We start from the raw sequence: 26,882 nt of genomic DNA, 5'->3' as shown, positions 1-26,882 counted from the left end.
GTCGAGGGGGGCGGCGGGGCCCAGCTTGCCCCGGGCGGGAGCTCAGGCACCCAGAGGGCGCGGACCGGGCGTCCTCGCCGGGAGGCGGTGGCGAATCGAGGCGCAGGCTGCGGCCTTCCTCAGCCCGGGCGCGCCGCCATACCGGCCCCGGGCGCGCGCTCCCGCGGACTCTCTTCCTCCGGAACCCGCGTGCGGGGTAGGCGGGCCTGGGGGGCGCGCAGGTCCGGACGGACCGAGGGCCGGAAGTGAGGCGGCCGCCGCCGCGCGCGCAGGCCCCGCCCACTTGCTGCGGAGGGTTCGGCCATGGCGCACATCACCATCAACCAGTACCTACAGCAGGTGGCTACGCGGGGCCGGGGCGCGGGTGTGGGCCGGCCGGGGTCGGTGTGAGAAGCGCCGCGGGCGTCCGCTCGGGGGTGTGGCCGGGGGGCCGTCCTCGGGGGCGCCGTGCGGGGCTGAGGGGCTCCTGTCGCGCCGCCGCCGCCGCCGCCGCCGCCGCCGCCGGTCTCGGGCCTTCCCCGTGAGGGCGTTCGCGGGGTGGACCTTTTTCTTTGAGAACCCGCTGGGCTCTAGGCTCTCGTTAGCGTCTTCTGTGCTTCTGCGATCCCTCACGGCTTTCTGCCGCGGCTGAGCGCTCTGTGGCGTGGCGCGTGCCCCGCTCGGCCTGACGCTGGGGGAGGCGCGAGGGGGAGCCCGCTGGGCTCAGACCCGTGATCCGAGCCTCGAGTCGCGTCTCCACCCGCCGTGCCGGGCGCGCCCCCAGCTCTCGCTGCGCCCCCAGTTCCCGCGCCGGGCGGGCTCTTACCGTCGTGCGCGGCGGCCCCTAGTTAGCACTTCTCCTTGGGGGCGGTGACGCGGCCTCCCAGGGGCAGCGGCCTCCCAGGGGCAGCGGCCTCCCAGGGCAGCCGTGCAGGCAGGCCCGAGCTCCCGGCCCCAGGCGCCGTGCCCTTTCCACGCAGCGCTCCGGCCGGCCGTCAGCCGCAGCCAGCCTCGCCGCAGCCAGCCTCGCCGCAGCCAGCCGGCGCTTTCCGTCCCAGGCAGACCCCTCCCAAGTCTCGGGTTCGGAAGGGTCGCTTGAATCTCGCGGACCCGAGACGCCTGTGGCTTTGGACCCGAGTCTGTTCCCTGTTTCGTACCGAACACATCCTGGGCCAGCAGCTGCCTGTGGACAGGTAGGTCTCCGTGATTACTTCCCGGCAGCTCTCAGGTCAGGGCTTTGCGTTCACTCTCCCCGAAGCTTACAGGTTCTCTTGCTGGTTTCTTGGATGCTCCTGGAACACGTGCATCCCTGGCCAGAGACCAAGTGTGGGGTCAGCCCGTCAGTGCCTGTGGGCCCAGAAGGGTGCCTGCACCCGCGTCGAAGCAAGCATCCACCCCTTGTGTGGCAGGTGATGGGCAAGCCTGCTTTCCGCTCACGGGATGGGGGAGACATTGCTTCGTTGCTCAAAGCGACTAGCCACATCAACAGCCCTGAACAGCGGCCCAAGGGAAGAGCCCGTTGTCAGGGCCTTGTCTTCCCAGCGCTCACTTCCAGTTTGAGCGGTCCAGCAGGGCTGTCCGGGCAATGGTCGGCAGTCACTAGGATGTCCCTGCTTCCAGTGAGGCCCCTTGTATTCAGTGCTCGGTGCTTCCACACGCCCCCAGTTTCTGTTTGGAGAGGACAGGTTGAGTTGACTTACTGTGACGTTTTTTTCTGGTATCCTACTTTTAAAGATTGTATTTAGTAAAAGATCAGTTTGTTTGTACAGCTCTCCCTTGAACAGTGTGGGGGTTAGGGACACTGACTCCCCCAAGCAGTTGGAGATAAGCCTATAACTTTTGGCTCACCAAAAGCTTGACCGATAGCTACTGTTGGCCGAGAGCCTTACCAACCACAGAAAGGGTCAACCAACCTGTGTTTTGTGTTGTGTTATCCACGACATTCTTCTAGCCAAGCGAGAGAACGTTATCAAGAAAATGGTAAGGAGCAGAAAATACATTTACTGTGCCGTACAGTAAAGAGCCGTGGTGTGACCTGTCCGTCAGGGGTCAGCTGCACTTTCCCCGCAACTGGGGCTCTTCAGTATTTCTGGGGTCTCTCTAAGGGCTGGTATTTGGTGTTCTTCTTTCTTTGGTCTATTCTATAAGCTCTTACCGCAAATGGCAAGTTGCTTTTAAAAAACTTATCTACATTTAAAATTGTAACTTTTGGGCAGTCCAGGTGGCTCAGCGGTTTAGCACTGCCTTCCGCCCAGGGCGTGATCCTGGAGGCCCGGGATCAAGTCCCACATCAGGCTCCCTGCATGGAGCCTGCTTCTTCCTCTGCCTGTGTCTCTGCCTCTCTTTCTCTCTCTCTCTGTGTGTGTCTGTCATGAATAAATAAATAAAATCTTAAAAAAAATTGTTACTTTCCTCCAACTTTTTATTTTGAAAACTTTCTCTTTCTTTCTTTCTTTCTTCTTTCATTCTTTCTTTCTCTTTCTTTCTTTCTTTCTTTCTTCTCTTTTTTTTTTTTTAAGATTTTATTTAGTTATTCATGAGAGACCCAGAGAGAGAGAGAGAGAGAGAGGGGCAGAGACACAGGCAGAGGGAGAAGCAGGCTTCATGCAGGGAGCCTGATGTGGGATTCGATCCTGGGACTCCAGGATCACGCCCTGGGCCAAAGGCAGACGATAAACTGCTGAGCCACCCAGGGATCCCTTATTTTGAAAATTTTCAAATCTACAGACAAGTTGAGAGGAGAACATTGAAGACGTGTATACCCTCATCTGGCGCACCACATTTGTGTACCCTTCCCCCCCAGGCGTGTGTGCTTCTCTCCTGTGAGCTCTTGGAAAGGAGGTCGCTGCCCCCGTGGCCCTTCACAGAGCACCGAGGCTGCTGTGCTGTCTGGCTGCTGGGCTGGTGGCATAGCCGAGAAACGTAACACCAGTGTTTTCTGGTAGAGTCTGGGCTCCACATCCACCCACGGTACTGTTTGGAGCCTCTTTGTTACCTGTAGGGTCCAGTCGGGTCACACTCTGAGTATGACAGTCTTGCTCTGTAAAGTCTGTCATCTAGAAGAGTCCTCTTGCCTGTTTCTGGGAGCAGATTTGTTTGATGACAATTTTTTTAAAAATGTCCAGGGCAGTGGACTCATGGATGTGTCATCATCTACCTTTATGTGACTCTTTCTAATGATTAGGTTTGGGCTCAGCTGGCCAGTGTAGACATCCTGTAGCCTCAGGAGGCTTGCATGGGTGCTCCGAACTGGATCACTGGGGGAAGGTGAGGCCCATCATCCTGCTCCAGTGTCCGTATTGATTTGTAATCTGTTGGATGGATTGTGAGAGCCCATGAACATCCCGCTCCACACCCTTTCTAGGGTGATTGCAGCTTTCATTGGTAGTTTTTTCCCAAGCAGGTTATTATGTGAGTGTTTGCCAAGTGGTAATTCTCCCACTCTTTTTACGTTTGTCAGCTACTACTTCATCTGTTAGAAATGCTTTTCCCTGTGCCCCTCTTAAGAAGTATCATAATGCCAAGTTTTAATCCAGAACCAGTGAAGTTATTCTTACTTTCTTTGAAGCTCATCATGTCCCACATTTGGCTGCTAAGAGTGCCTTCAGACTGGTTTCTGGGGCTTTCTGACGTGTGTGTGTCCTTCCTTGAGCTCTGCTTTGCTTTCTGGCACAGTGATTCCTGTGCAAAGCTAATGGATTTCTCTCCTTTTTCCAGTGCTGGGCCAGTCCTTTTTCCAGGGAGCTCTAGTTCCTCTTCCTGGGTTGTGGAGATTAGGAACTGGATCTGAGTTCTGGGTGTCCTCATTGCCACTGGAGGAGGGGAGGGAGTCATTACTTCCAAGCCTTGCTAACAGTTACAAGTTCCGGGGACACCTGGCTGGCTCAGTTGGTGGAGCATGCGACTCTTCATCTCAGGGGGTTGTGAGTCCAGCCCCACATTGGGTATAAAGATTACTTAAAACTTACAAGTTTCAAGAGTAGATGACTCCTTCCCCCCCCCCCCGCCCCCTCCCTGCACCCTCCATGGACCAGCTTGGAGCCAGGAGGTCATAAAGTGATGCGCAGTAGCCAGGAAAGAAAGTGTTTTCCCGGAAGCACCCAGAGCCAGTGAGCTGTCCCTAATGGGCGCCGCAGTCTGTGGACCAGGCCCACAGGTATGCTGCTGAACCAGCTCACCTGGAGTCCAGCTGCATGGTCCATGGGAGGCTGTTTAAATTGAAAGGCCGAAGGTTCTGAGACACGACGTACTAACAGTCACTAAAGCAGGTGAGTGGGTGACTGTGGTCCTAGTGTTCCTTGAGCTGCGCCTCAGGTCTTTTGAGATTTATCTCTAGTCTGTCACTGTCCCTCTTCCTTGGCGCCTCCTGTGACAGGTGCTCTGGCGGCCTTTATTAGCTTCCTTGAGGTAAGGGCACCGACGGGACCGGTATTTTGTGATTATTCCTAATACCTCATGCACCCTGCACAAGTGCCTGTTGTTTTCTATTGGAAAGTAAATCCCTAGAAATGGGATTGCACCTATGTGGTTTTCTTGGGTGGTCGAGTGGCAAATTCCTGATAACTCAGTAGTTGTAGGTGAGATGGTGTGAACTTTCCCGGGTGATGCTCTAAGTGGTACAAGACCCCAAGAGCTGGATCCATTTTTCTGGCTGCAGATGCTGGTGTGTAGGATTATTGGGTTGAGGGGAGAGCAGGTGTGTGCCCCCCTAGTGGGCGCACCTCAAAACTTCTTGCCCTCCAGTCCTTTTCTAGCATTGGTTGCAGTAAGTCCAACCACCCTTGCCATGCTTACTGCTTTTGGGGGTACATCTCACGGCTGGGGAGTGACGTGTACTTTCTGTCGTCCCTGACCGAGGTCTTTGTGGGCATAAATTTGACAGAGTGAATCCCACTGCAGATAAATCATGCTGTATGCGCAGCTTTCTCTACGCTTGCCTTTCTCTGGTTTGGATTTCTGTGTTCTCTTTTGGTAATTAATATCTTCAGATGTTACTTGGTTTTCTAATTGCAGCTGTCTGCTACAACACAGGCTTTCAGGACAGAAATCTGTAAAAGCCCCGTGGGCCCTCAGCCCCCACCTGGTGGGCCCAGGGGCTGGTGTTTCTTCCTGTGATCACGTGTAATGTGTAGTTTCTCTTTTCTTCCCAGACCGAGTTAGGCACTTTTCCTGTGACTTTGGGTGTTTTCCTTTTTTTTCTTAACAATAAGCACACTGCAGACACTCTCTGGCACGTCATCACTGATGGGTCTATCTAAATCTTGCTTGCGACACCCAGGTTCCTGTGGTGTGACTGTGACATGGTCACACTGTTTCGCTGTTGCCATTCCCTGTTGTAGTTTATGTATGGGTTGAGTGGAACATGGCTTGTAGTTTCTTTTTTTTTTTTTTTCTCCATAAGCTTTATAAGTGAATTTTCAAGTGTCTATATGACCGAGTAAAACTAAAATAATGAGCCTTTTTTTTAATAACTACTGACTTATTCATTGTTTCTAATGTGAGTCACCTGTTTCTTTGCCTCTGAAAGAGCTCATTTTGAAATGCTGCGGTCGTTTGCTGGCTACTGAGAGCCCCAGCTTATTCTGTGTTGTGACCAAGAGTCAGGAAGATGGATTTTTGAGGCTTACGATGTGTTGGTTAGGTTCTGCGAGGGCAGAGTGGTTGGTTTTACTACTCTGCTGGTCTCTTTTCAAATGTTTCAGGTCTATGAAGCCATTGATACCAGAGATGGGGCATCCTGTGCAGAGCTGGTGTCTTTCAAGCATCCTCATGTCGCCAACCCACGACTTCAGGTGGGCAGATGGGCCACGCACGCAGGTGTCTGAGAGGCTGCCGGGTGACCAGCTTCCAAAAAGCGGTTGAGAGTTTGAATCAGAAGGAAACTAATATTGCCGCTCTTTTGAAAATTTTAAAGTTCATATCATGTCTGTAATTCTAGTTCCTTTATTGAGCACTGTGTGTTGGATATGGTGCTGAGATGTGCAGCTTGTGCTCTGTGGTTAACTCCCACATGACCCTCTGAGTGACAGAGAAATGCAGCATGTAGGAAGGTCATCTAAGGTCATCCAGCACACAGGCAGTGGGCCCTTAGCTGTGCCCAGGCCTGTCTGTCCCCAAAGCCCACAAATGTATCCTGTTACAAGTAAAGCTCAGTGGAGCAGAGCCATGTCTGCTTGTTCATGTGCTCTGTGGCTGCTTTCCTGCCACAGAGGCGTAGCTGGGTAGGTCAACAGATCTATATAGCCTGCAAACCCAACGGTATTTACCATTGGCCTTTAATGGAAAGCATAAACTGGAAGTGTCCTTGAGTAAGCAGATAAATGATATGCAAGCCCTGTCTTCTATAGAAAAGAATCTTGGCGTTTTGTAAAGCCCTATTTTTCTCATCGGTTTTCATTGTGATATTGAAATGTGTTCCTGTTGGGGCACAGTTTTTCTTTTGAAAGAAAAAGGAGCTCTGTATATTGGAGATCATATTTGGCAGTGTATAGGCTGCACCTCCGACCAAATAAACCAGTTTGTAGAATAGAAGTAGGTTCTTTTTAAAACTTTGATTTCCCTGAATGGTTCTCCTAAGTAACCATGGTGAAAACCATTGCTCTAAGTGGAACTTAATGCCAGAGGCTCCCTGGCCAGAGACTCCTCAGCCATGACACGTGCTGCCCATTGCACCACCAAGGGTGGATCCCTTCATCATAAAACTCCCTGCCAGCCTCTTATGTGGCCCTCCATTCACTCATGGCCATTGTCTGCCTAGATATTCCACCAGGGGCCATGGGGCAGGCCTTTTGCTGCTGTTGTCCTGTTTCTTCCCTCACTTACACACATGGATATGCACATGTGTTTAGTGCATCAGGGACTAACTGACTTCTTTAACTCTGCGTGCTTTCACCCTGTGGTACTCATATGACCTAAAACCTGGCCATTAAGAAGGAAGAGGACATTAGAAATAAATGTCAGCTGGCCTCACCCAGGATAGATCAGGTCGCTCTGTCACCAGGAGGTGAAGAAGGGTGATTCCTAACATGGCATCCCCTCACTCAGCAGCTCACTCACACCAACTCCCTTACTGAGCATGTAGTAGCTGCTTCATAAATATGTCTTCACTGACTGGCTGCCCAATGTTAAGGTATACACCTAAGGTATACAGGCCCTGGGTGACAGTTGTGACAGTGTCAGGTGTTCCTGTTAACTGTAAAGCGTATGTTCCTTTGAAACCAGATTTGTCTAAATCTCTTTCTACACATTGCATTCTTTTGGTGCCTTTTCATTTTATTTTTGTCATTTTTTTCCTGTTATTTAGATGGCCTCCCCAGAAGAGAAGTGTCAGCAGGTTTTGGAACCCCCTTATGATGAAATGTTTGCTGCTCATTTAAGGTAACGCCCTGGTGAGGAAGAAAAATAAAGCAAATCGGGAAATTACCGCACTAGGGAATTTGTTTAAAAACTTAGGCTTGGGGATCCCTGGGTGGCTCAGCGGTTTAGCGCCTGCCTTTGGCCCAGGGCGTGATCCTGGAGTCCCAGGATCGAGTCCCACATCGGGCTCCCAGCATGGAGCCTGCTTCTCCCTCTGCCTGTGTCTCTAGGTCTATCATGAATAAATAAATAAATAAAATATTTAAAAATAAAATAAAACAAAATAAAATCTTAGGTTTGAGGGGCACCTGGGTGGTACCAGTATTGGTTTCAGCTCAGGTCATGATTTCGGGGTCGAGATTGAGCCCTGCCTCATAGCTTTGTCTGGTTCCATGTGGGGGTTTGCTTGAGATTCTCCCTCGCCTCCCTCTCTTCTCTTCTCTCTCCACTGCTTTCCCCCTTCACACATGCACTCTTTCCCTCTCATAAATAAATAAATAAATAAATAAATAAATAAATAAATAAGATCTTAAATCAATCGTCTTAGGCTTGAAACAAGGAATAATTTGCTTTGAAAAGAAAATTGCATTTGTGGGTTTTGTTTTGTTTTGTTTTTTTACTATTTTAAATTCAATTACCATATAGCATATTTCTAGTTTCAGGGGTGAATTTAGTGATTCATCAGTCTTACATTACACCCAGTGCTCATCCCATCATGTGCCCTCTTTCATGCCCATCACCCAGTTACCCTGTTCCCCTACCCCCCTCCCTTCCTGTGACCCTTAGTTTGTTTCCTATGATTAAGAGCCTCTCATGGTTTGTCTCCCTCTTTCGTTTTATCTTGTATTATTAAGAAAGGTGCACTTGTAATTTCCCATTGGTAAAGCTTATGAAAATTTTTGAAGTTTAAAATATTTTAAATTTTTAATATTTTTTTTTGTCATTTCAAAGATAATGTATGCTCTTAAAAGTTGAAGATAAATTGTGGTCACATATTTACATATTTATATCACTTGACACTCCTTTCATTGGCTGTTTAGTGGTCTTTTGTTTGGGGTGGGTGTATGGCTCACCACTGACTTTTGCCTGTTTTAACCTCTTTGCTTTGCCAGGAATGGAGCTAGAGCCAAGCAAAGCAAACAAAAGACTTGCTTTTCAGTTACATCTCATGGGTACCGTTTTCACCATTGGAGCGTGAACCAGGCAAAGTTGGGTGTCCTAAAGCCTGTGGCATTTGATCACCCTCCTGTCCACATGCCTCCAGTGCTTCCAAGCAGGCTGGGGGGAGGAAGGCCTGTGTGAGCCCTGGGAGATCTCTGGAAAAGTCAGGGTACCACTGGGCTCCTGGTAGTGGGAGATTTCCCACTGTTTCCTGGCTCTGTGTTGAGGTTCCAGATGTGGTGAGGAGCTGACCATGGCTGACCCTGCCCAGCGGGCATCCAGTATGAGCTCCTGTATGAGTATAGCTGCAGTGGCAGGGCCGTGCTATGCTCTTACTAGTGCCTGGCACTCAAAACCTACTGTAACTAGGGTCCCCTTCCGAGGCTGGAAAGAATTGTCCCAGTACATACTGTGGGTTTCCTCTGATGCCAGCCCGTTTCAGTTCAAAAGTCACCTGTGTATTTTTTGTCCTCCTTCCCATTCCGGTAGCCCACCAGGTGGGAGCTGCACCCCGAGTGCAGGGTAAGCGGTGCACTGGGGCGACTGTGATGGAAGTGAGGGGTGGGCCTGTGGGGCTCGCCTGCAGGTCCCGCTGCCTGTGTCCTGAGCCCATGCTGTCTCCTCTGCAGGTGCACTTACGCGGTGGGGAACCATGACTTTGTAGAGGCGTACAAATGCCAGACTGTCATCGTCCAATATCTTTTCATTTGTGTTATGGTTCAGTTATATCCGGGGTTCAAGATCTGGAGACGTTGGGTCATTTTTTTTCATACCTTTAATTAGAAAAGAATTGAAACTGATTTTTGGAAGAGAAACTCGTTTAGTTATTTCATGGAGGTTCTTAAATGTATCATGGACCTTAGGACTGTAGTCCAGTTACCCATACAGTGAGGTAGAACACAGGTTACGATTAAGGGTTCTTTCTAATTCTGTTGTGAAAAGTGATATTTCCTTGAAAGCATTAAGGATAGCTGCAGGACTAGTTAGTCCCTTGGTGAAATATGAGAACTCCAAACTCTAGGCATAGATTGCCGAGAGTGGACTCCACTGTGGTTACTGGAGACCTTCATCCAGCCACTGTCTGATTTAAGTCATTTAAATGGGTTCTCCGACTTAAGTCAGGGGATGTTCTAGTATTTATGTGTATTTCAAGAGTTTTAGTTCGCTTATTTTTTAATCTTCTTGTTTAAATATACAAAGGAGAGAGACTAGCTTTGTCTCCTTTGAATTTAAGAATTCTATAATCAAGGAAATAGACTTTATACTGCAGATGCTAAAGCATACTATGTATAATTGTGACCGCCTGGGTTCAGAAAAACCAAATAAAATGTTTGAAATTGCCAGTTAAGAGTCTTACAATAGTTGCTTAATTTAGAGAACATATGTGTGAAGTAAATACACTTATCTGTACTGATACCTAATGATATTCAGGTATTTGTTCATTTTTTCCTTCAAGAACTTAACCTCTGTGATATATAAAATTCAGATTCCTTTATATTCCTATTACAATTTGTAGCATTGCTTGGGTTTTGCACGTTGTTCTTTCCTTGACATAGTACGTCATTCCTGCGTGCATTTCAAGCCCACAAAGAAGAAAACTGGTAAGTACAAACAGAAGTAACCAGAAACTGGCAAATGGCAAGGTTTTGGTTTTGGGTTTTTTTAGCAGAAGCTTTTTAAAACTTTATTCTAAACAAATGTGTGTCGTGTTTTCTACATGGATATTTAATGTCTTCTGTTGACACAGGATAATATTGCTGCGGACAGTGGAGGTTCAGTAGTTAGTGTAAATATTAAGTGGTAGACCAGCCAGATTGTTTGCAGTGTGCTCACATAAATATGAAGCCTTGTTATTTCAGACCTTCCATACCCCAAAATACTTGTCCATTGTCAATTTTGAGCTTGCTTTTGGTTTTAACTTGGACAAAAGGGCAGATCAACAGCAGTTCATGTGGAGTGACAGGACACATGGCAGTTTGGTGATTTTAAGTTCCTTGACAAACTAATTCTTGATTTTATGATTTATGATTTATTAACTATGGGTAAATATGGAAAATACCTTTTAGAAAAAATAAATACCCTCTTTAAATGAAGACTTGTCTTACACATAAAACCAATACCACCAGCTAAATTTTAAAAAATCCTTTTAGGACATTTTTCCTATTAAGTTTTCTGGGTCCTGTTAGAAGGTCTTACTGAACCACATCTTGCTTTAATGGAGCTGTTTGGGTAATGGTTGAAGGGAAGGAGAAGATGTTGTCTGGGGCCAAGGACCCTGGACACCTCAGGATCTAGACCTCAGGAGGGTTGGGGCAGTGGGTGGGCATGTTACTGTCTGTCGATCAGGAGCCCCAGGGGCCATGGTGGAAGTGAGGAAGGCAGTAGTAGCCGACCGATTCCTGGAGGTTGGTGGCCCTACTGTGGGTAGGCAGTAGCCCTGGGTGTCAATGTGACCCCTGCCTGTGGGGACGGAGTCTGACCTCATGGCCTCCTCAGACATGCTTGCTTCTTTGCCCCACAGGGCTCTGCCTGTCATGTATGCTGTAGCGCTTGACCTTCGAATATTTGCCAATAATGTAAGTTCAGTTTTTGTTACTATTCTTTTAAAACTCAAATTCAGTTTCTTTTTTTTTTTTATAGATTTATTTATTTATTTATTTATGATAGACACACACACACACACACAGAGGCAGAGACACAGGCAGAGGGAGAAGCAGGCTCCATGCCGGGAGCCCGACGCGGGACTCAATCCTGGGTCTCCAGGATCGCGCCCTGGGCCAAAGGCAGGCGCCAAACCGCTGAGCCACCCAGGGATCCCCTCAAATTCAGTTTCTATCTGTTGCTTGCTTTCATGTCATTCTTCCAAAAGTTTTGAGGTTTGGGGTGTACCTGGTGTAGAGAGCAAAAGTTCAGGAGGTGGCTGGACGAACTTTTCTCTGGGTAGGTTCCCACGCTGTGGGTATTGTGGGAGTTGAAGCCAGTGTGGCTCTCAGAGCATTAAGTGGTGGGTCTCCTGCCCTGGACTGGGTCCCAGAGAAGCCTCAAATCAAGGAATGACAACTCAGAGATGAAGAGGCCCCAGGGAGAGCCAGAGGGGGCAGGCAGCCCAGGAAGACAGCCATCTTTGGCACTCCCTGCTGTAGCCACCCAGAGCCTGCCAGTCCCCAGCATTTCAGCAAGGGCGATGGGGAGCTGGACCCACTCCAGCCAGCGGCAGCTCCCCACCAGCATGGCATCCACTGCTGATGCAAGATCCATAGTACCATGACCTTAAACCCCAAATATCACTTACAGTAGAATCTCAGCCCATGAGGAGAGATGGTACACAAATGGTAGATGTTGGAATTCCCTGACTGGATCGCACCTCGGCCATCATGAAGCCTCAGGGAGCAATCATGAACATGCTTGATACAAACGAAAACATAGATGGGCTCAGCAAAGAAATAGAAGTTGTAAAGAACTATGATGGAAATTTCTAGAACTGAAAAATATAACTGAAACGCAAATTATCTGAGTCTCCAAAGAGCTTTGTTTATATGAGTTATAGCTATTTGTATTTACTGTATTAAAAACTTTTAACTGGGATTTTAAAAAATATTCATCTAAAATAATAAGCCTTTTATGTGTTAACAGAATTGATGTTTTAAATAAAAATAACAGTATTTTCCAAATGAACAAAATGTGCTGAAAAGAGTGACAGTTTTTCACATTTTAATCTCAACAGAAGCCACCTGGATCCTCTGTGCCTTTGTGTGCACAGTGTTGCAGAAGACGGTCTGGTGCCACACAGGTGTAGATGGAAAGGAGAGGAGTATTTCAGTAGCCTTTCAGATAATTGCAGACACCTTTTTTATACTATGCCAGAGCTCCAAGAGATAGTTGCTTAGGGTTAATTAGTGTGGTCTCTGAAGCTTAGCAGTGAGCTTTTTCTACTGTTAGATAGAATTCTCTACTGTGTCCTGGTCTCTGGGTGCATTGTGTGCTCTCGTGTGATCTTGTAGCATCATACATTGATCATTTGGAAAATTTGGTTCACTGAGTTATGGAGATGTTCCAAATGTTGATGTGTTTCGTTGTGTAAAAACTCCAAACCAGAAAAACCCCATTTGTTTAATGTCTCCAGTGACCTTATCAGAAAAGTTCTGAAGTAAGGAAATCCCAGGTTCATGGTGGTTGATAGAAATTGTCCAAAATTCTGATTTTGTTGTTGTTGAAAGGACAGATGTCATTGGCAACAAATACTGTTAGTCGTTTGCCTGGAATTGAGGATGTATTTCACTCACGTTCAAGCAGCTGGTCCCTCAGATACCCTCGCCTGGCCCACTGTGCTCCTCTGTCAGCCACTGGTTCCATGGGACAGCTGGTGACTCCAGCAGCTTCTCGAGTGCTTTCCCTTGAAAAAACCATCCTCCTTCACCATGCAGCAGATGTGCTTTGCACATACTGTCAGTGCATCACAGAGAATATTAAATATATGTGTATTCAAGAATCAAGACTTAATATTTACTGTGTCATCAAGGACAGCTTAAAGTGAAATTAGGGTTACTGGTTAAAGATTGCACGGGGGTGATATCAGGGACATGGTGTTGCCGCTTCTGTTTGGTGTCGCTGGAAAGGCCCCCATGGTTTCACCTCCTGCCATGCTTACTCCATTGGTGCAAATGACAAGACAATGAAAAGACAAATAATGGCTGTAGGTGTTCTCATGAAGGTAGTTTGACCACATGGATCATGTGCAAGTGTTTTGAAGACTCCCAGTGGTTAGTAGACCAGACTTTGAGAACCTATGTCACACATGTAAGTCAGAGTAAACGGACCCAGGAAACAAGGGGACAGTCAGTGCTGGTGATGACTTGGGTACCTGTGGGAAGTGTGTGTGTTTGGGGGGTTCTGACTGGCTATAAGTGGGGGCGGGAGGGTCCATGAGCCTATACAGAAGGGCTCCCAGGGCGGTGAGGCCACCTGCCACATATGCATAGAGAACAGGTGGACTTACCAGGCTTGAATTGGTTGAGGAGTTGATTTGTGGAAGAGGCAGGAAATACTATTGATCTCTAAATTTTTAACAGTAACATCAACCAGAAGATTTCACCAGAGCTGCTTGGGACTTTGACCCTTGGTTATTGCCGTTTTTACTTCCAGGAGCATGGGAGGTTTCTTTTTCATTAAGGGACCCAGAGGCAATGAGACATAAATGTTTGTGTTCTATCAGGCAGACCAGCAGTTGGTAAAGAAAGGGAAGAGCAAAGTTGGAGACATGCTGGAAAAAGCTGCTGAGTTGCTGATGAGCTGCTTCCGCGTCTGTGCCAGTGACACGTGAGTACAGCCCTGGGGGTAGGCACCCTGGCCCCTGCCCTCTGTTGGCAGATGACCCTGTGGTTGTTGTCCTGTCCACTGTTACGTTTGGCAAGTGAGAGAGAGAGAAGGACATTTCTCTGGCACAGCATTTCTGGAGCATGTTCCTCCCGCCCTGGGTCCCATTTCCCGCTTGCCCGGGTCCCATCTGCCAGGAACCCACTGGCCTTGGCTGCAGTTCTGTGGACGCTGAATTCTCCAGCCGTCTTTCCTTGTCTTCCTGTCTGTCTGTGGATGCAGAATTCTAGATAGACGGCTCTTTCAGTTAGCACTCACAGGCTGTGCTCCGGGATGGAGCATGCCCTTCCCTCTGGCCATGCTGCCTCTTCGCTCCTGCCGTGTCTCCGTACTTCCTTAGGGTTGATGGAGCTACTTGGAGCTGTACACTGGTGTGTTTCGTTAGATCCTTCCAAGGGTGATTTTTGTATTCCTCCTCCTCCCCCTCCCCCTCCCCCTCCCCCTCCCCCTTTTGTTCCCATCCTGTCTCCTCTGGGACACTGGGCACACATATGTTAGACTGCATGTCCTGCCACACAGCATCCCCTCTCAAGCCATCAGTGAGTGACTTTACACTGACCTGCTTTCAGGGAGACTGGCCATTACTTAACGATTCTAGATTTTACATCCGATTCTGCTTTAAGAGTTTATTACATTTTTCTCCTGAAACCCCATCTCTTCACCTATTGTAAAATCACACATACTCGATTAGGAGTTTCAGGAAATTGTGAAGCCAAGAAATAAAAAGTAAGGTTTTCCATACCTAAGTGAAACTTGTTCATGGCAAGTGTTCCAGTTTCTCATTTCTCAGTTCTCTATCCCCACCAGCCCCATCTCAGAACATTCCAGCCAGAGTTGTGACCCGGGATCCTCCCCATAGAGGCTTCCTCACCCCATGGGGCTCAGACAGAGGAGGCTCTCCTTTTGTGGCTTTTGTGGCAGACGGCATATTTGTTTGTAGCACTCACCATCATACTCACTTGGATGATGACACTCAGTGGCCAAGTCTGAGGGAGTCCATTGTTGCTTCCACGCTGTGTCTCTTGGGCCAAGACAGAGTTCAGTACATGCTTGTCATGGGATAACTGGCTTTCCTGACATGACACCCAAAACTAACCTATGAAAAAATAGATAAACCGACTTCATCAAAATTAAAAACTTGGTGTTTTAAAGGATGCGGTCCCACAAGTGAAAAACCACCACAGAATAGGAAAAACGTTTGCAAACAATGTAACTGACATTAGCCTCACACATCTAGAATGTGTGAAGATAAGTAATCAATGTATGTGGACCAAGGACCTGGATAGACATTTCTGCAAAGAAGATAGATAAATGGCCAATAAACCCACAGAAAGATGCTCAACATCCTTAGTCACCACAGAAATGCAAATAAAAACCACAGTGGCTGCACTTCATATATGTAGCATGGCCAGCATTGTGCTGAGCACATAGGGGGCTCCAGTGGGTGGGAGGCGGGCACCCCGGCTTTGCAGAGCAGCAAGGCAGGGCCTCAGAGGCCATGTGACATCTCCCCTCAGGGGTTGCTTTTCTGAGTGTCTCTGGAAGGGACAGGCAGGGGCAGTGCCCAGAGCAGAGTGGTCACAGGTGCTACAGACTGCTTGCGCTTCCTCCCTATTTTGTTTTCTACCCTCCCTAACCCTTTGAGGCAGGCAGTGGAATGTTAATTGTCTCTATGCTGATTTGAGGTCATACTTCTAGTTAGTGACGAGGCCTAAGGGAGCTGGCTACTATCCCAAAATAGGACTTTGGTGTTTATTTTTTTTTAAGATTTGATTTGTCAGCACAAGCAGGAGGAGAAGCAGAGGGAGAGGAGGGAGCAGACCCCTGCTGAGCAGGTAGCCTGACCTGGGCCTCCATTTTAGGACCTTGGGATCATAGCCTGAGCTGGAGGCAGATGCTTAACTGATGGAGTCCCCCAGGTGCCCTTGGGACTGTGGTATTTAAACACTGGCTGTAGTATTCACACCTTGGTCGTAGGGAGGGATTTCTTTTACCCCTGGCTTGTGAACAGCCTGGTGGTTCATGTTTATTTCATATACTTTGACCCCATGCCCTGGGATTTCAAGTGTGCAGGCGGCTTGCCCCTGGCCCCTCTCTGGCACCCCATCTCCCTGTCTGGGCATGGAGGCTGCACCCAAGAAGAGCCATTGCAGAGCGCAGATACACAGCATACTGAACTGTGCATTGTGTTTCAACATTTGTTGTGAAAATCCTCAAGCATCTGACAGTGTGGACAGTTTGACAGGACCCACCACTTGCACCATTGGCATTTACTGTACATGCTGCACAGTGTCCATTCATGCATCTTTCCTCCTGTGCATCTAGGAGTTTTCTTTTTCTTTCTTTTCTTTCTTGGTATGTTCTAAAGGTTATGAGTCCATCAGAAACTTCCGTAAATGCTGCAGCTTCTCCTTGGTAGTGGGAGGTAATGATTTACATAGATCTTTTTTTAATTTTTTAAAAGATTTATTTTTTTCTGAGAGACACAGAACGAGGCAGAGACATAGGCAGAAGGAGGGGAGCGTGATGTGGTACTTGATCCCAGGACCCCGGATCATGACCTGAGCCGAAGTCAGACGCTCAACCACTGAGCCACCCAGGTGCCCCAATTTATACAGATCGTGATTGTATTTTGACAAGTGTGTACCTGAGTGTGACCCTCCTAAGGCTGAGGACATTGCCACGCCGTCCTCTTCCCAGGTGGACCCTCACCAAGGTTCTGGTCTCCCATTTGACCACGTTTGAGTGGACTCACACAGCATGCGCTGCGTCTTGCTGTGTGTAAGATTTGTCTATATTGTCATGTGTTTCCGTAGTTCATCTTGTCCTTAGGAGAAGCGAACACACTTCCCATCTTTTTCACACGTGCCTTAGTTAATAAATGTGATGCAGACGAGGTAGTTCTCTGCGGGGAGTGCACCACCCACATGCTTTGTGGTGTCGTCTGTAGACCTCTGCTCTCGAGTGGTTTGGTTTAATGGGCGTGGCTTTAGCTGTAGGCTTTTATATGCGGGTACTGATCTTGTTTAGGCACATTGGGGTGTGTGTGTGTGATTTATAAATGCTTCTTTCCTGTGTAACTTGAACTGTTTTCCCATAGTCGGGCTGGCATTGAGGACTCAAAGAAGTGGGGGATGCTGTTCCTGGTGAACCAGCTCTTCAAGATCTACTTTAAGGTGTGCTTCCGAGTGGGCACTTTCACTGCTCTGCAGGTGTTCCTGAGTGCTGCCTCCGTGGGTCCTTGGCACCTGGCCGTATCAGTCGAGTCTGTTGAGTGCCTGCTGGGTGCAGGGACTGTCACAAAAGCTTTGTGTGTGTGATCATGTTTTAGCCTCCACCCCTTGAGGTAAACACTGCGCCTTTCAGGAAAGCACGGCAACAGCACCCAGAGCAGGTGTCCATTGTGGTGGGACCAGGCCTTCCACCTGGTGGTGGTGGTGGGGCGGGGACAAGGTCCTTCCTGCCTCATGAGGTTGGCTGGTGAGGAGCGGCCCCATTGGGCACTGGCAGCTAGCCCCTGTGTGCATGTCCTCTGTGCCCGTGGCTTGTGTTTTAGCGTTTCTTATTAAATAACCAGCTTTGATGATATAATTGGCTTTGTAGTTCTCACTTTAAGGAGGGATGTACTTAGTAAAGTGAGTCCTGCTTGTTTTGTTTCTTTTGAATAATACGTGAAATGGGTTATTGTAGATCAACAAGCTGCACCTGTGCAAGCCCCTCATCAGAGCCATCGACAGCTCAAACCTGAAAGATGAGTATAGCACTGCCCAGAGGGTGACGTTCAGGTACTACGTTGGGCGTAAGGCCATGTTCGACAGCGACTTCAAGCAAGGTTTGTTGTTTTGTTTTGTTTTTAAGGTTTGTTGTTAATCTTTGATTCCTGTGTTTTAAAGACACTGGATTCTGAGCAACGTTAAGTGATGTTTTGGAGAACACTCACTGCCTCTTACCAGTTCATAAGGAGGAGCTCAGTGTGACCCAGGCTGGTTTCGTGTGTGTGTGTGTTTCTGTGTGTCTGTGTGCTTATTGACCTCGGACTTGGTGACATGAAGGGAGGCCTGGGCGGGGTCACTGGATTCTCTGCCAGGGTTGCAGTTTCCGTGGGCAACTTTCCTGTGTGAGGTGCTTCAGCACCACCATCTTCTCGGGAGTGTGAGTGATCACCCTGTCCCAGTGCCATGCCCTCATGGCATCTGGGGACGCGGAGCCCGGGCCGTGGGCAGTTCCACCACAGGCCTCTGCTTTAGAAACCCCAGGGACCACCAGAGCTAGAGGGTTGCTGCGCAGCATGGTGCTGGGACACTGCTCGTCAGAGCAGTGCTTTCTGGAAACCACATCACTGGGAGTTTCCATCATGAGTTCTCTCAAGAACAGGAAGCCGAGTCTTTTCAGCTTTGTGATCATCTGGTACGTGGAGGTTCTCTATGGTCTCCTCTACCGTGCACGGGCCAGACTTGTGAACCCATGCCCTCAGTGGTGATGTGCACGTGAAGCAGCATGACTTCCAGCTGTGGATTCTTGACAATAAAAGTAACCACGCTGCCACGGTGCTTGCTCTGGTTTTTACTCGATAGCCTCATTTTCTGTCACAAAAGTTTTAGTAGGTCCACAGCTTTCAACAAGGGTTTCCCTTGATTGTGCCCCCAACCTTTTTTTTTTTTTTAATATGAAGCCTAAAAATAGAAGCTTTTAAGTACTATTCTTTTAAAGTTTCTTAAAGGTATTGATGTTTTTTTTCTCCGAAGATTCATTGAGTAGTATTTTTGAATACTTACAGTAAAAGATGATTGGCTAATATTAGTGGTAGGAATATATGGTTCCTGAAACAACAGTTTCAGAGGATGAAACAGTGGGATGCGGTGTGGGCAGGAGCTGCAGCCAGTGAGTGGTGCTGTCTCTGCAGCTGAGGAGTACCTGTCCTTTGCCTTCGAGCACTGTCACCGCTCAAGTCAGAAGAACAAAAGGATGATTCTGATATATTTGCTTCCAGTAAAAATGCTGCTGGTGAGTGACTTTTCTCCGCTTCTACAGATGTCATCGCTTTGAGTAGGTTGATAGAGTCTTAAAAATAAGCAGATGGTGCATAGCTACCACGGTCTGAGCCACATGTGAGCACACCCCTGAAATAGAGGAAGGGTCAGCTGCTTTGTTTGTGGCCTGAACTGTGTATCTCCACAACTGACACCTCTGGATCCTTCTAGAAGGGCTTTGTGCTTCGTTTCTCTTAGAAGTATGTGCCTGTCTGCCTTAGAAGTGTAACATACGTGAGATAAAAGAAACGCGTCTTATTTCTATTTCCCCTAAAAGTCTAAATTAATAGAAATGTATTAAGCTGTAAAGAAAAATGTTTTGCCAGCCTGTATGTAGGTATCTTATGTAGTCACTAAAAGTTAGAGACTTAAAAAGAAATGACCGGTAACTAGCACTTAATTGACTAAAACTTCTTCAGAGTGATAGGGCATCCTTTCCTCCCATTTAAAAATTCTTTAAAAATTATCAAGGCAGTACCCACACAGTTCAGACTTGAACAGCTCAGGGTAGCTCTTAGTGGAGGGGCCACGAGCCATGCCTGCCTCCAGAAACAGCCAGTTGGAGGTGGTTCAGCTAGTTCTTCTGGACAGCGTTTCCGGGCTCCCAGCTCCTCGGCCAGCGTGTCTTCTGCTATGGCTTCCCGCTTCTACACAAGCCCCGAGGGCGTGAGGGGGTCAGAGCCGAGTGCTCCTGGGGCTCTGGTTACCTGGCCCAAGTTGGCCTGTCTGCACTATGCCACAGGTCTCTCCGTGACTCCCGGGGAAGCAGGTTGCAGGTTTTTAAGACGTGGCTTCCTGGTAGGGGTTTTATCACAGGTGATTGTGTTAAAAATGCAAGGCTGAGATATTGGCACTTTGTCCCAGGGTCACATGCCGACCATCGAGCTGTTGAGGAAGTACCATCTCATGCAGTTTGCCGAGGTGACCAAAGCTGTCAGGTATTCTCTCCTTTCCCATCTGGAGTCTTTCAGACACAGAATTAATGAAAATTCTCCCCCTGTTATGTGAGAGCTCGCCCTGGCTTGGGTTTTCATGACCATGTTTGCACATTTGTCCTCACTCCCAGTGAAGGCAACCTTCTGCTCTTGAACGAGGCCCTGACGAAGCATGAGACCTTCTTTATTCGCTGCGGCATCTTCCTCATCCTTGAGAAGCTGAAGATAATCACCTACAGGAATCTTTTCAAGAAAGTGTGAGCTAAGTGTTTCCTTCCTAACAAGTGTGAGCTCCCAGTGTGACTCCTGCAACTGCACCATGAGGGCCAGCAACCACCCTGGGGGGTGGGGTGGGGTGTGTGTGCATGTGGACAAGGCCCCAGCACTGCCCCATGGGCCAGCCTCACACTGGCATCCCTGCATCCCAGCGCCTGGCACAGGTGCTCGTTTTCCTTACTCTAACCAACTAGACCTGCCCCACCTCTCCCCATTTGTCAGAAAGTTCAATTCTACATCCATCCCTTCTCCCAGCTATGGGTAATGTGTCCAGAACGGTGAGGACCCTGCATCGGGGAATCCATAGGGTGCAGCATGTTGCCAGGGGCGTCCTGATGGCAGAGACATCAGACCATGTGAACGATGCACATGTAGTAGATGCAGACACCTATGCCAGTGTCCTGTTCCTCTTGACCAGGTTGCCGGCTCAGCCTCCAGAGTGCTGGCGTCCTGTCAGTAACCTGCGTAGACCTGTGCTTCCCCTCCCAGGTACCTGCTACTCAGAACACACCAGCTGTCTCTGGACGCTTTTCTGGTGGCCTTGAAGTTCATGCAGGTGGAAGACGTGGACATTGACGAGGTGCAGTGTATCCTGGCCAACCTGATCTACATGGTGAGCGGCCCCTCCCTGCCCCACCAAGTCCACAGTTTGAGGCTCTGGGGTCGTGGCTTGAAAGCTGTTGGCTGTTGTGAAGGCGTCTTCTGTTGGAGCTCACGTCACCCTCGGAAGGGACATTGCTGAGGGGCTGCAGGTGGGCGGACATCATGCAGTGTGTCTGCACCATCTCTGCATATGTTCGTTAGGCTCCCAGAGAATCACGTGTGTGTTGGAGGCAGACCAAGTGTGCATGGGGCTGCGGCATGAGCACACCTTGGTTGTGACCGTGGCCCCTCTCCTCTCTCCTTCAGGGTCACATCAAAGGCTACATATCACATCAGCATCAGAAGCTCGTTGTTAGCAAACAAAACCCGTTCCCTCCGCTGTCGACAGTGTGTTGAGTGTACACCCGGCCCTGAGGATGGGAGGGCAGTGGAGTCCTCTAGGTTTATCTGTACCGATGGACTCGGCCCTGTGCCAAGAGGGTACTCTGCAGCCGGACCCTCCAGGGCTCATTGGCCAGCACACACAGATGCCTTGACACCTCCGTGGTCACTCACAACTACATCCACCCTGTGGACACCTGGAGCTCCTTGAGGAAGCACGGGCACATCCATTGACATTGGAGCTGGGGACACGTTCGTGAAGGGGTTCTGTCCCCAGGGCAGCTCTGGCTCATTGCATAGCCGTCGTGCATGAGGGAGTCTTTGTTTCTATGCACCTCTTTCTAGGAGATGTCATCCTGAATTTATGCAGATGGTATATTCCTTATTTTATCTTCTTAACGTAACATTTTTATATGTTAAATTTCAACATTGTATGTGATTATAATGCTTTGGTTAACCTAAGGCTTCTTTTTACAAAATGAATTTACTTTGATAACTTCCCATGTTTTATAGCTCACCATTTTTCAGAGTTTGCACATCTTCTCTGTTTATATGAAGCTTAGTAAAGAAGGAAACACCCTAAACTGTTGTAGTTTATCTTTGCAACGTTATCAAGGCTAGGAGCCACTTACCCCCTTGTGGGTTCCCTCTGTACACAGGCCACTCCCAGGCATGGCAACATGGAACCAGCAAGCTTGTTTGGTCGCGCATCTGCACTGTGGTCAGGGCTCAGTGGGATGTTTGCTTCTGCTCTCTGTGATGCCAGCTGGGGCCCTTAGGGCTGTTGACCACTGGAGGCATGTTGGTGCTGGGCTCCAGCTCCCAGTGTCAGTCCATGCAGGCCTCGTAGGTCACATAGTGTCACCTCTGCCCTGGGCACATCCAGATTCTAGCTGAGGGGGATATGTGCCCTGAAGGGCATGTGCAAAACAGCAGGTGCTTGACTTCTGGGGCTGCCTCTCCCTCGCCTGTTCCCTAAGCAGGAGAGCATGGACACTGGATGGGCACAGAATCACCTTGAACTGGCTCTCCGTGAGGAAGATGACCTTGTGCTGCTCACCAGGGTCACCCTGCAGCCTAGTGTCGAGCGGAGTTCCCATAGCACCTGGGTTTTGCTCTGGGCTTAACAGTAAAGCTGAGGTTTGTCAACATTTCTGGCTCCTTCTTGGAGCCGTGAATAGTGACCGTGAGAGTCAAGGGCTGGCTGTTACTGGTAACAAGTGGCCCTCTTTGACCATGGAGGAGACAGACCTTGGGTGTCGGTGCCTTGGGACTCGACCCATGTGCTCCAGGTTTGTAGACACCAAGCATGCACTGCAGGTTCATCTGCATGGCGTCAGGAGCATACCTCACCTCTGCCCCAGTGGGAGGGCCCCCTCTTCCTGAGTCCTGCCCGACTGGCCTCTAGAACCATCGTGCTAAGTCGTGTGGGAGAGTAGGGCCGGGCTTTGGTTTACTGGCACCCCAAATGCCAGTAAAGTCGGAGCTGCAGGCCACACCGGCACGTCGTCTCAGTCCAGCCCTGTCTTTACACAGACGCTATTGAGAGTAATATGTGTGATAATTTCCAAGAGAGGTTTCCATGCAGCAGAGCCAGGCTTGCTGTGGGGACCAGTGGTGCAGCCAGAGTGTGGGTGGGTGTGCCAGCAGTGCTCCCCATGGGAACATGGCAGTGCACGTTCACATCCCATCTGTGTGAGCTGTGACTTCATGGAGACATGGACAGTGACTGCAAATCTGTGCTCTCCAGCATTGCCTTCACCCTCCATGGGAGAAGCTGCTACTCCTCCGTTCAGAGCCGAGGCACCGCGATGCTTAGCAGGCTGCTTCTGGGGGCACAGTGGAGAGGCACAGCCACAAACCAGCGGCTCTCATGAGGCCCAGGTCTTCCTGCGACCTCTCGTGCTCCTGATCCTTTCTCCAGAGGGCCTATGGACGGTGTTCCCCACAGGTTCAGTGGCCTGCAGGCCCCCACCCCCACGCCCTGGAGGCTGTGGCATGGCCACGGGTAGGGGTGGCTTTGAGAAGCTCTGTGGGCCAAGGACAGCTTCTCTACCACAGAGCTGCTTGGGGAAGTAGGCAGTTTGGCTAAAAGCTTGGATGCATGGGGAGGCTCGCTGGAGTGGGACGCCGAGCAGGTAGGCTCAGCTCACCCAGCAGGTGCATGCTGAGCACCCTCTACACACCAGGGTCTGGCCAGGTGCTGGGACTTGTGCAGGAAGCCAGACGGTCCTGGCCGACCAGCCAGGTGGGGCCAGGACCTCGCCCGTCACCCCATGCAACGAATCAGGGTACAGGCAGAGTGGAAGTCGGGGAGCTGCTGAGATGCCATCCGTCAGACACCGGGAGAGTTCAGATACCCTGGCTGCGGGGCCGGTGAGTCAGCTCAGGAGCCAGATGGGTAGGAAGTAGGGGGGCATTTCAGATGGAGGCAAAGAATGGCAGGAAACCGCCTCCTAGTTCTTAGACCCACACAGGGGTGGGGGAGTGGGAGCAGGACTCCAGGACAGGACCCCGATTTCTAGCTGGGCACCTGGTGGGCAGTCATCAGGATGCAGACAGAAGGCACAACTCCTGGGAAGCTTCTTGAAAGACAACTGGTGTGGCCCTTGGCTGTTTGTCCCTCCCCCACCTCCATCCTGCTGCCTGGGACCCAGGTGTGATGGCTGGAGCTCTAAGTGCCATTCTGGAATATGAGGACCAGGACCAGTTCATGGAAGACTGAGCGGTGATGGCTAGGGTCACGCCCACCTTCCTTTCGTTTTATTTACTTATTTTTTGCTCCTCTTGATGTCTTCCATTGTGTCGGCCCCTGAGACACGTTTACTGGAAGCGATACACAAGCTGTGTCCACTTACAGCTTTTACTGAGAGGATTTCTGGCAGCTTATCTGATCACAGCTCTTTCAGAACTAAAATCCCATAGACCCCGTGATTGTTCGGTGTCGCCTAAGATCATGTGCCATGCCACCCATGGGTGGGTCTGACAGATAAACCACACTCTAACTGCAGTGACGTGGTAAGGGTTTGGGTTTTACTCCAAAGGTTCTGACTGGTGGAGTGATAGGCCCCGTTTGGTGTTCCTCAGACCTGTACTTGCTGTGGGGAGGGTGCACTTGATGGGGCCGTCTGGGGGACAGGCACAAGCCCCAGGGGTCAGAAAAGTATCCTAGCACCACATTTAAAATCTCAAAAGAGAGGGATCCCTGGGTGGCGCAGCGGTTTGGCGCCTGCCTTTGGCCCAGGGCGCGATCCTGGAGACCCGGGATCGAATCCCACGTCGGGCTCCCGGTGCATGGAGCCTGCTTCTCCCTCTGCTTCTCTCTCTCTCTCTCTCTGTGTGTGTTACTATCATAAATAAAAAAATAAATAAATAAATCTCAAAAGAGAGAAGTTAAAATAATTTTAACAGTATACTTCTTTAACACAATAGATCCAAAACAGTGTCATTTCAATGTGCAATCTTTGTTTTAAAATTGTAAATTTGAGTTTTTGTGCTTATTTCTGTGTGTGCAGGAGGGTGCGGGTGCTGAGGGAGAGCAGGGCTAAGGGGCTGGTGTGCAGCGCTAGTAGGGTGGTGGCAGGTGGTGGGACCGGGGCCCTCCCCCACCGTTGTCAGCCTTGATCCTGCACGCCCACGGCCATCTGGGTGTCACTCTGGGAGGACTCCCATATGTCAACAATGCAAGTAAGGAGGGAGGCCCCTTCCAGGTGGGTTCAGGCCTCCCGGGTCACACAGGTCCCCTCAGCCCATGACTGCCTTCGTGGCCCTGCAGGAAAGGCCCAGACGGCTGGCAGAGCCTCCCTGAGGGCACCTACCGAGCTGGACAATGAGGTGGGGGAGCGGTGCCTGGCAGCACCAAGGACAGGTCTGCAGATCCGCCTGAGGACACGGGGCTGCGGAGAGTGAGCACTGGCCCTGCAGCAGCGAGCACACTGGGCCTCCGCCAGAAAAATTCACCTCACCGTGAGAATGTTCCTGTTCCAGGCAGAGGGCTGAGGTGTTGAGAGCACCTCCCAGGAGTGAGGTCAGTAGGTCCCGCCCCAGGAGCAGCCCTGTGTGACAAGGCTCTGTGCAGAGGACGCAGCCTGGGCAAGACAGTCACCCGGACCCCACCCATCAGGTGCTTGGGGGACACACAGAAGGGCAGGGAGCCCGCTGAGTCTCACTGCCAGGAGAGCAGATAAGAGGTAGCGTGAAGTCGGCCGCAGGGGCCCCGTCCCAGCACACAGATGCCAGAGTGTCAGTAGGGGGTCCTGAGGCTGCTCAACACACGTTTCTGGACAGGGACCTCCTGCCGTGTGACCAGGGCCCCAGATGGTATTTTGCAGAACCGAGTGTGTGCTCCCAGCCGAGAATCACTGTCAGCACCATAGGGGACCTCACACCCCATCCAGGGTCCCAATCACATGCTCCCCATGTACGCCAACTCGACAGAGAAAGCCCCTGTCCTGCCTGTGATGAGAAAGTAATTTCTCGGTGATGCTTGAACACTCAAATATCTTGCTTCTTGAGGACGTTTGCACAAGAGTTTGGTGACCTTGGCAACATGCCTCAATCAGCAACCCCTGTGGTGGCCCCTTCACAGACACCCAAGCCCACCCGCCTAATGAGGTGGCTCTGTCCCACTCCCTGGGGGCTCAGCCTCTGCAGGTGGGGCCAGCCACCCCCACCCGAACTTGGTCTTGGCCTGCAGGAGCCCTTCTGTATTTGGGGGCAGCTGTGACCCTCACAGAATGAGTGGCAGTTACGGAGCAGACAGGGCTCCTGAAGTTCATCCTGCAGCCTCTGCCTGTCCTCAGGAGCAGCACTCACCCTCCGTCTTCTCCCCCGTGGCTCCTGCCTCCCCCTGTCCCTGCTACCCGCTACCCGAATCCCTGAGGGACTCCTGGCCTAGGCTGCAGCAGAGCAGCAGCCTCTGTGTACGCCAGGGGCCCTGACACTCTAGGAGCTGAGTGGCGCCAGGACACGGGAGCAAGCAGATGAGCCCGGCATGAGCTCCAGCCCAGCGCCCCCCCCCCCCACACAGCATCCAGCCACAGGGCGGGTTGTGTCCGTCTCCTTCAGAGCCTTGTGGAACTGAGTGTCCTTCTCTGACACTGTGGATGAGGGGGCAGGCTGGCCGGGGGCTGCCCTCTGATGGACACGGGCCTGGTGGCGGGTCAGCCCACAGTGAGGGAGGGAGCTGCAGCAGCCAAGGCAGCGCTGGGCTCTGGGTCTCCAGCTGTTTCCCTGGGCCCCAGAGCACCGCTGACCTTGGAACCCACGCAGAACCCGCAGGGGCCGGCCGGCTGTATTGGGTGCGGCCTCCCTCCAGGAAGGCCTCCGAGCTTGCTGGTGGCCCTCAGACCCACTCTGGAAGATGGTGGGCACGTTCGCATTGATTTTCCTAACCTCCAGTATCTACTGTTTACAAAACACTCTGCCCTGCTCGTGACGTTTGGGGGCGTCTCTGTACTGGAACTTTGAAACTTTGCTTAGTGAAGTTACGCAAAACACAAACTCTGTGGGGGCATTTGGAACATAGCGCTGGCGGGTCGTGTCTGAAGGCACCTGTCATGTTTTCTAAAGCGCTTTGCTTCTCGTGACCACTTGGGTGGAGGGTCTGGAGCAGCCGGCCAGCACACATGCACACAGGGTCACAGAGGGGCCACCTCCACAGGGACTGATGGGGTCTGGGGAGCATCAGGGCTGCTCAGGGGACAGCTGCCGATTCCAAAATGAGGCCACGGGGAGAAGCGGCTGCTAGGCCCAGGTGAAAGCATCCCCGCCTGTGAGAGACTCCTGG

General features: G+C 50.4%; 1 protein-coding gene across 7 annotated transcripts; it reads left to right on the top strand.

Moving 5' to 3' along the window:
- Positions 1-6: 6 nt before the first annotated feature.
- Positions 7-21,678, top strand: PCID2 (PCI domain containing 2). Of its 7 annotated transcripts, none has more exons than XM_055335844.1 (14): positions 7-196; positions 5,682-5,771; positions 7,283-7,356; positions 9,126-9,191; positions 10,056-10,097; positions 11,018-11,072; positions 13,709-13,812; positions 16,970-17,045; positions 17,560-17,701; positions 18,773-18,873; positions 19,764-19,837; positions 19,966-20,091; positions 20,600-20,723; positions 21,020-21,678. In XM_055335844.1, the coding sequence occupies exons 3-14, from the start codon at positions 7,283-7,285 to the stop codon at positions 21,107-21,109; spliced, it is 1,074 nt and encodes a 357-aa protein (XP_055191819.1). In that variant the 5' UTR covers positions 7-196; positions 5,682-5,771; the 3' UTR covers positions 21,110-21,678. The 7 variants fall into 7 exon arrangements, 6 of the variants coding, with proteins under 6 accessions (XP_055191819.1, XP_055191815.1, XP_055191817.1 ...); XM_055335840.1 differs by lacking the exon at positions 7-196 and adding an exon at positions 215-339; XM_055335842.1 differs by lacking the exon at positions 7-196 and adding an exon at positions 860-1,172.
- Positions 21,679-26,882: the final 5,204 nt, after the last annotated feature.

This window comes from Nyctereutes procyonoides, unplaced genomic scaffold (genome assembly GCF_905146905.1).
Source record: "Nyctereutes procyonoides isolate TBG_1078 unplaced genomic scaffold, NYPRO_anot_genome, whole genome shotgun sequence".
NCBI lineage: Eukaryota > Metazoa > Chordata > Mammalia > Carnivora > Canidae > Nyctereutes > Nyctereutes procyonoides.
This window is presented reverse-complemented; position numbering and strand designations above follow the sequence as displayed.

Excerpts from the sequence above, each read along its gene's own strand:
- PCID2 (XM_055335838.1), top strand. The coding sequence starts at position 8,750 with ATGGCTGACCCTGCCCAGCGGGCATCCAGTATGAGCTCCTGTATGAGT. Across the intron at positions 17,702-18,772 it reads CGACAGCGACTTCAAGCAAG|CTGAGGAGTACCTGTCCTTT; the intron begins GTTTGTTGTTTT and ends CTGTCTCTGCAG. Across the intron at positions 20,092-20,599 it reads AGGAATCTTTTCAAGAAAGT|GTACCTGCTACTCAGAACAC; the intron begins GTGAGCTAAGTG and ends TTCCCCTCCCAG.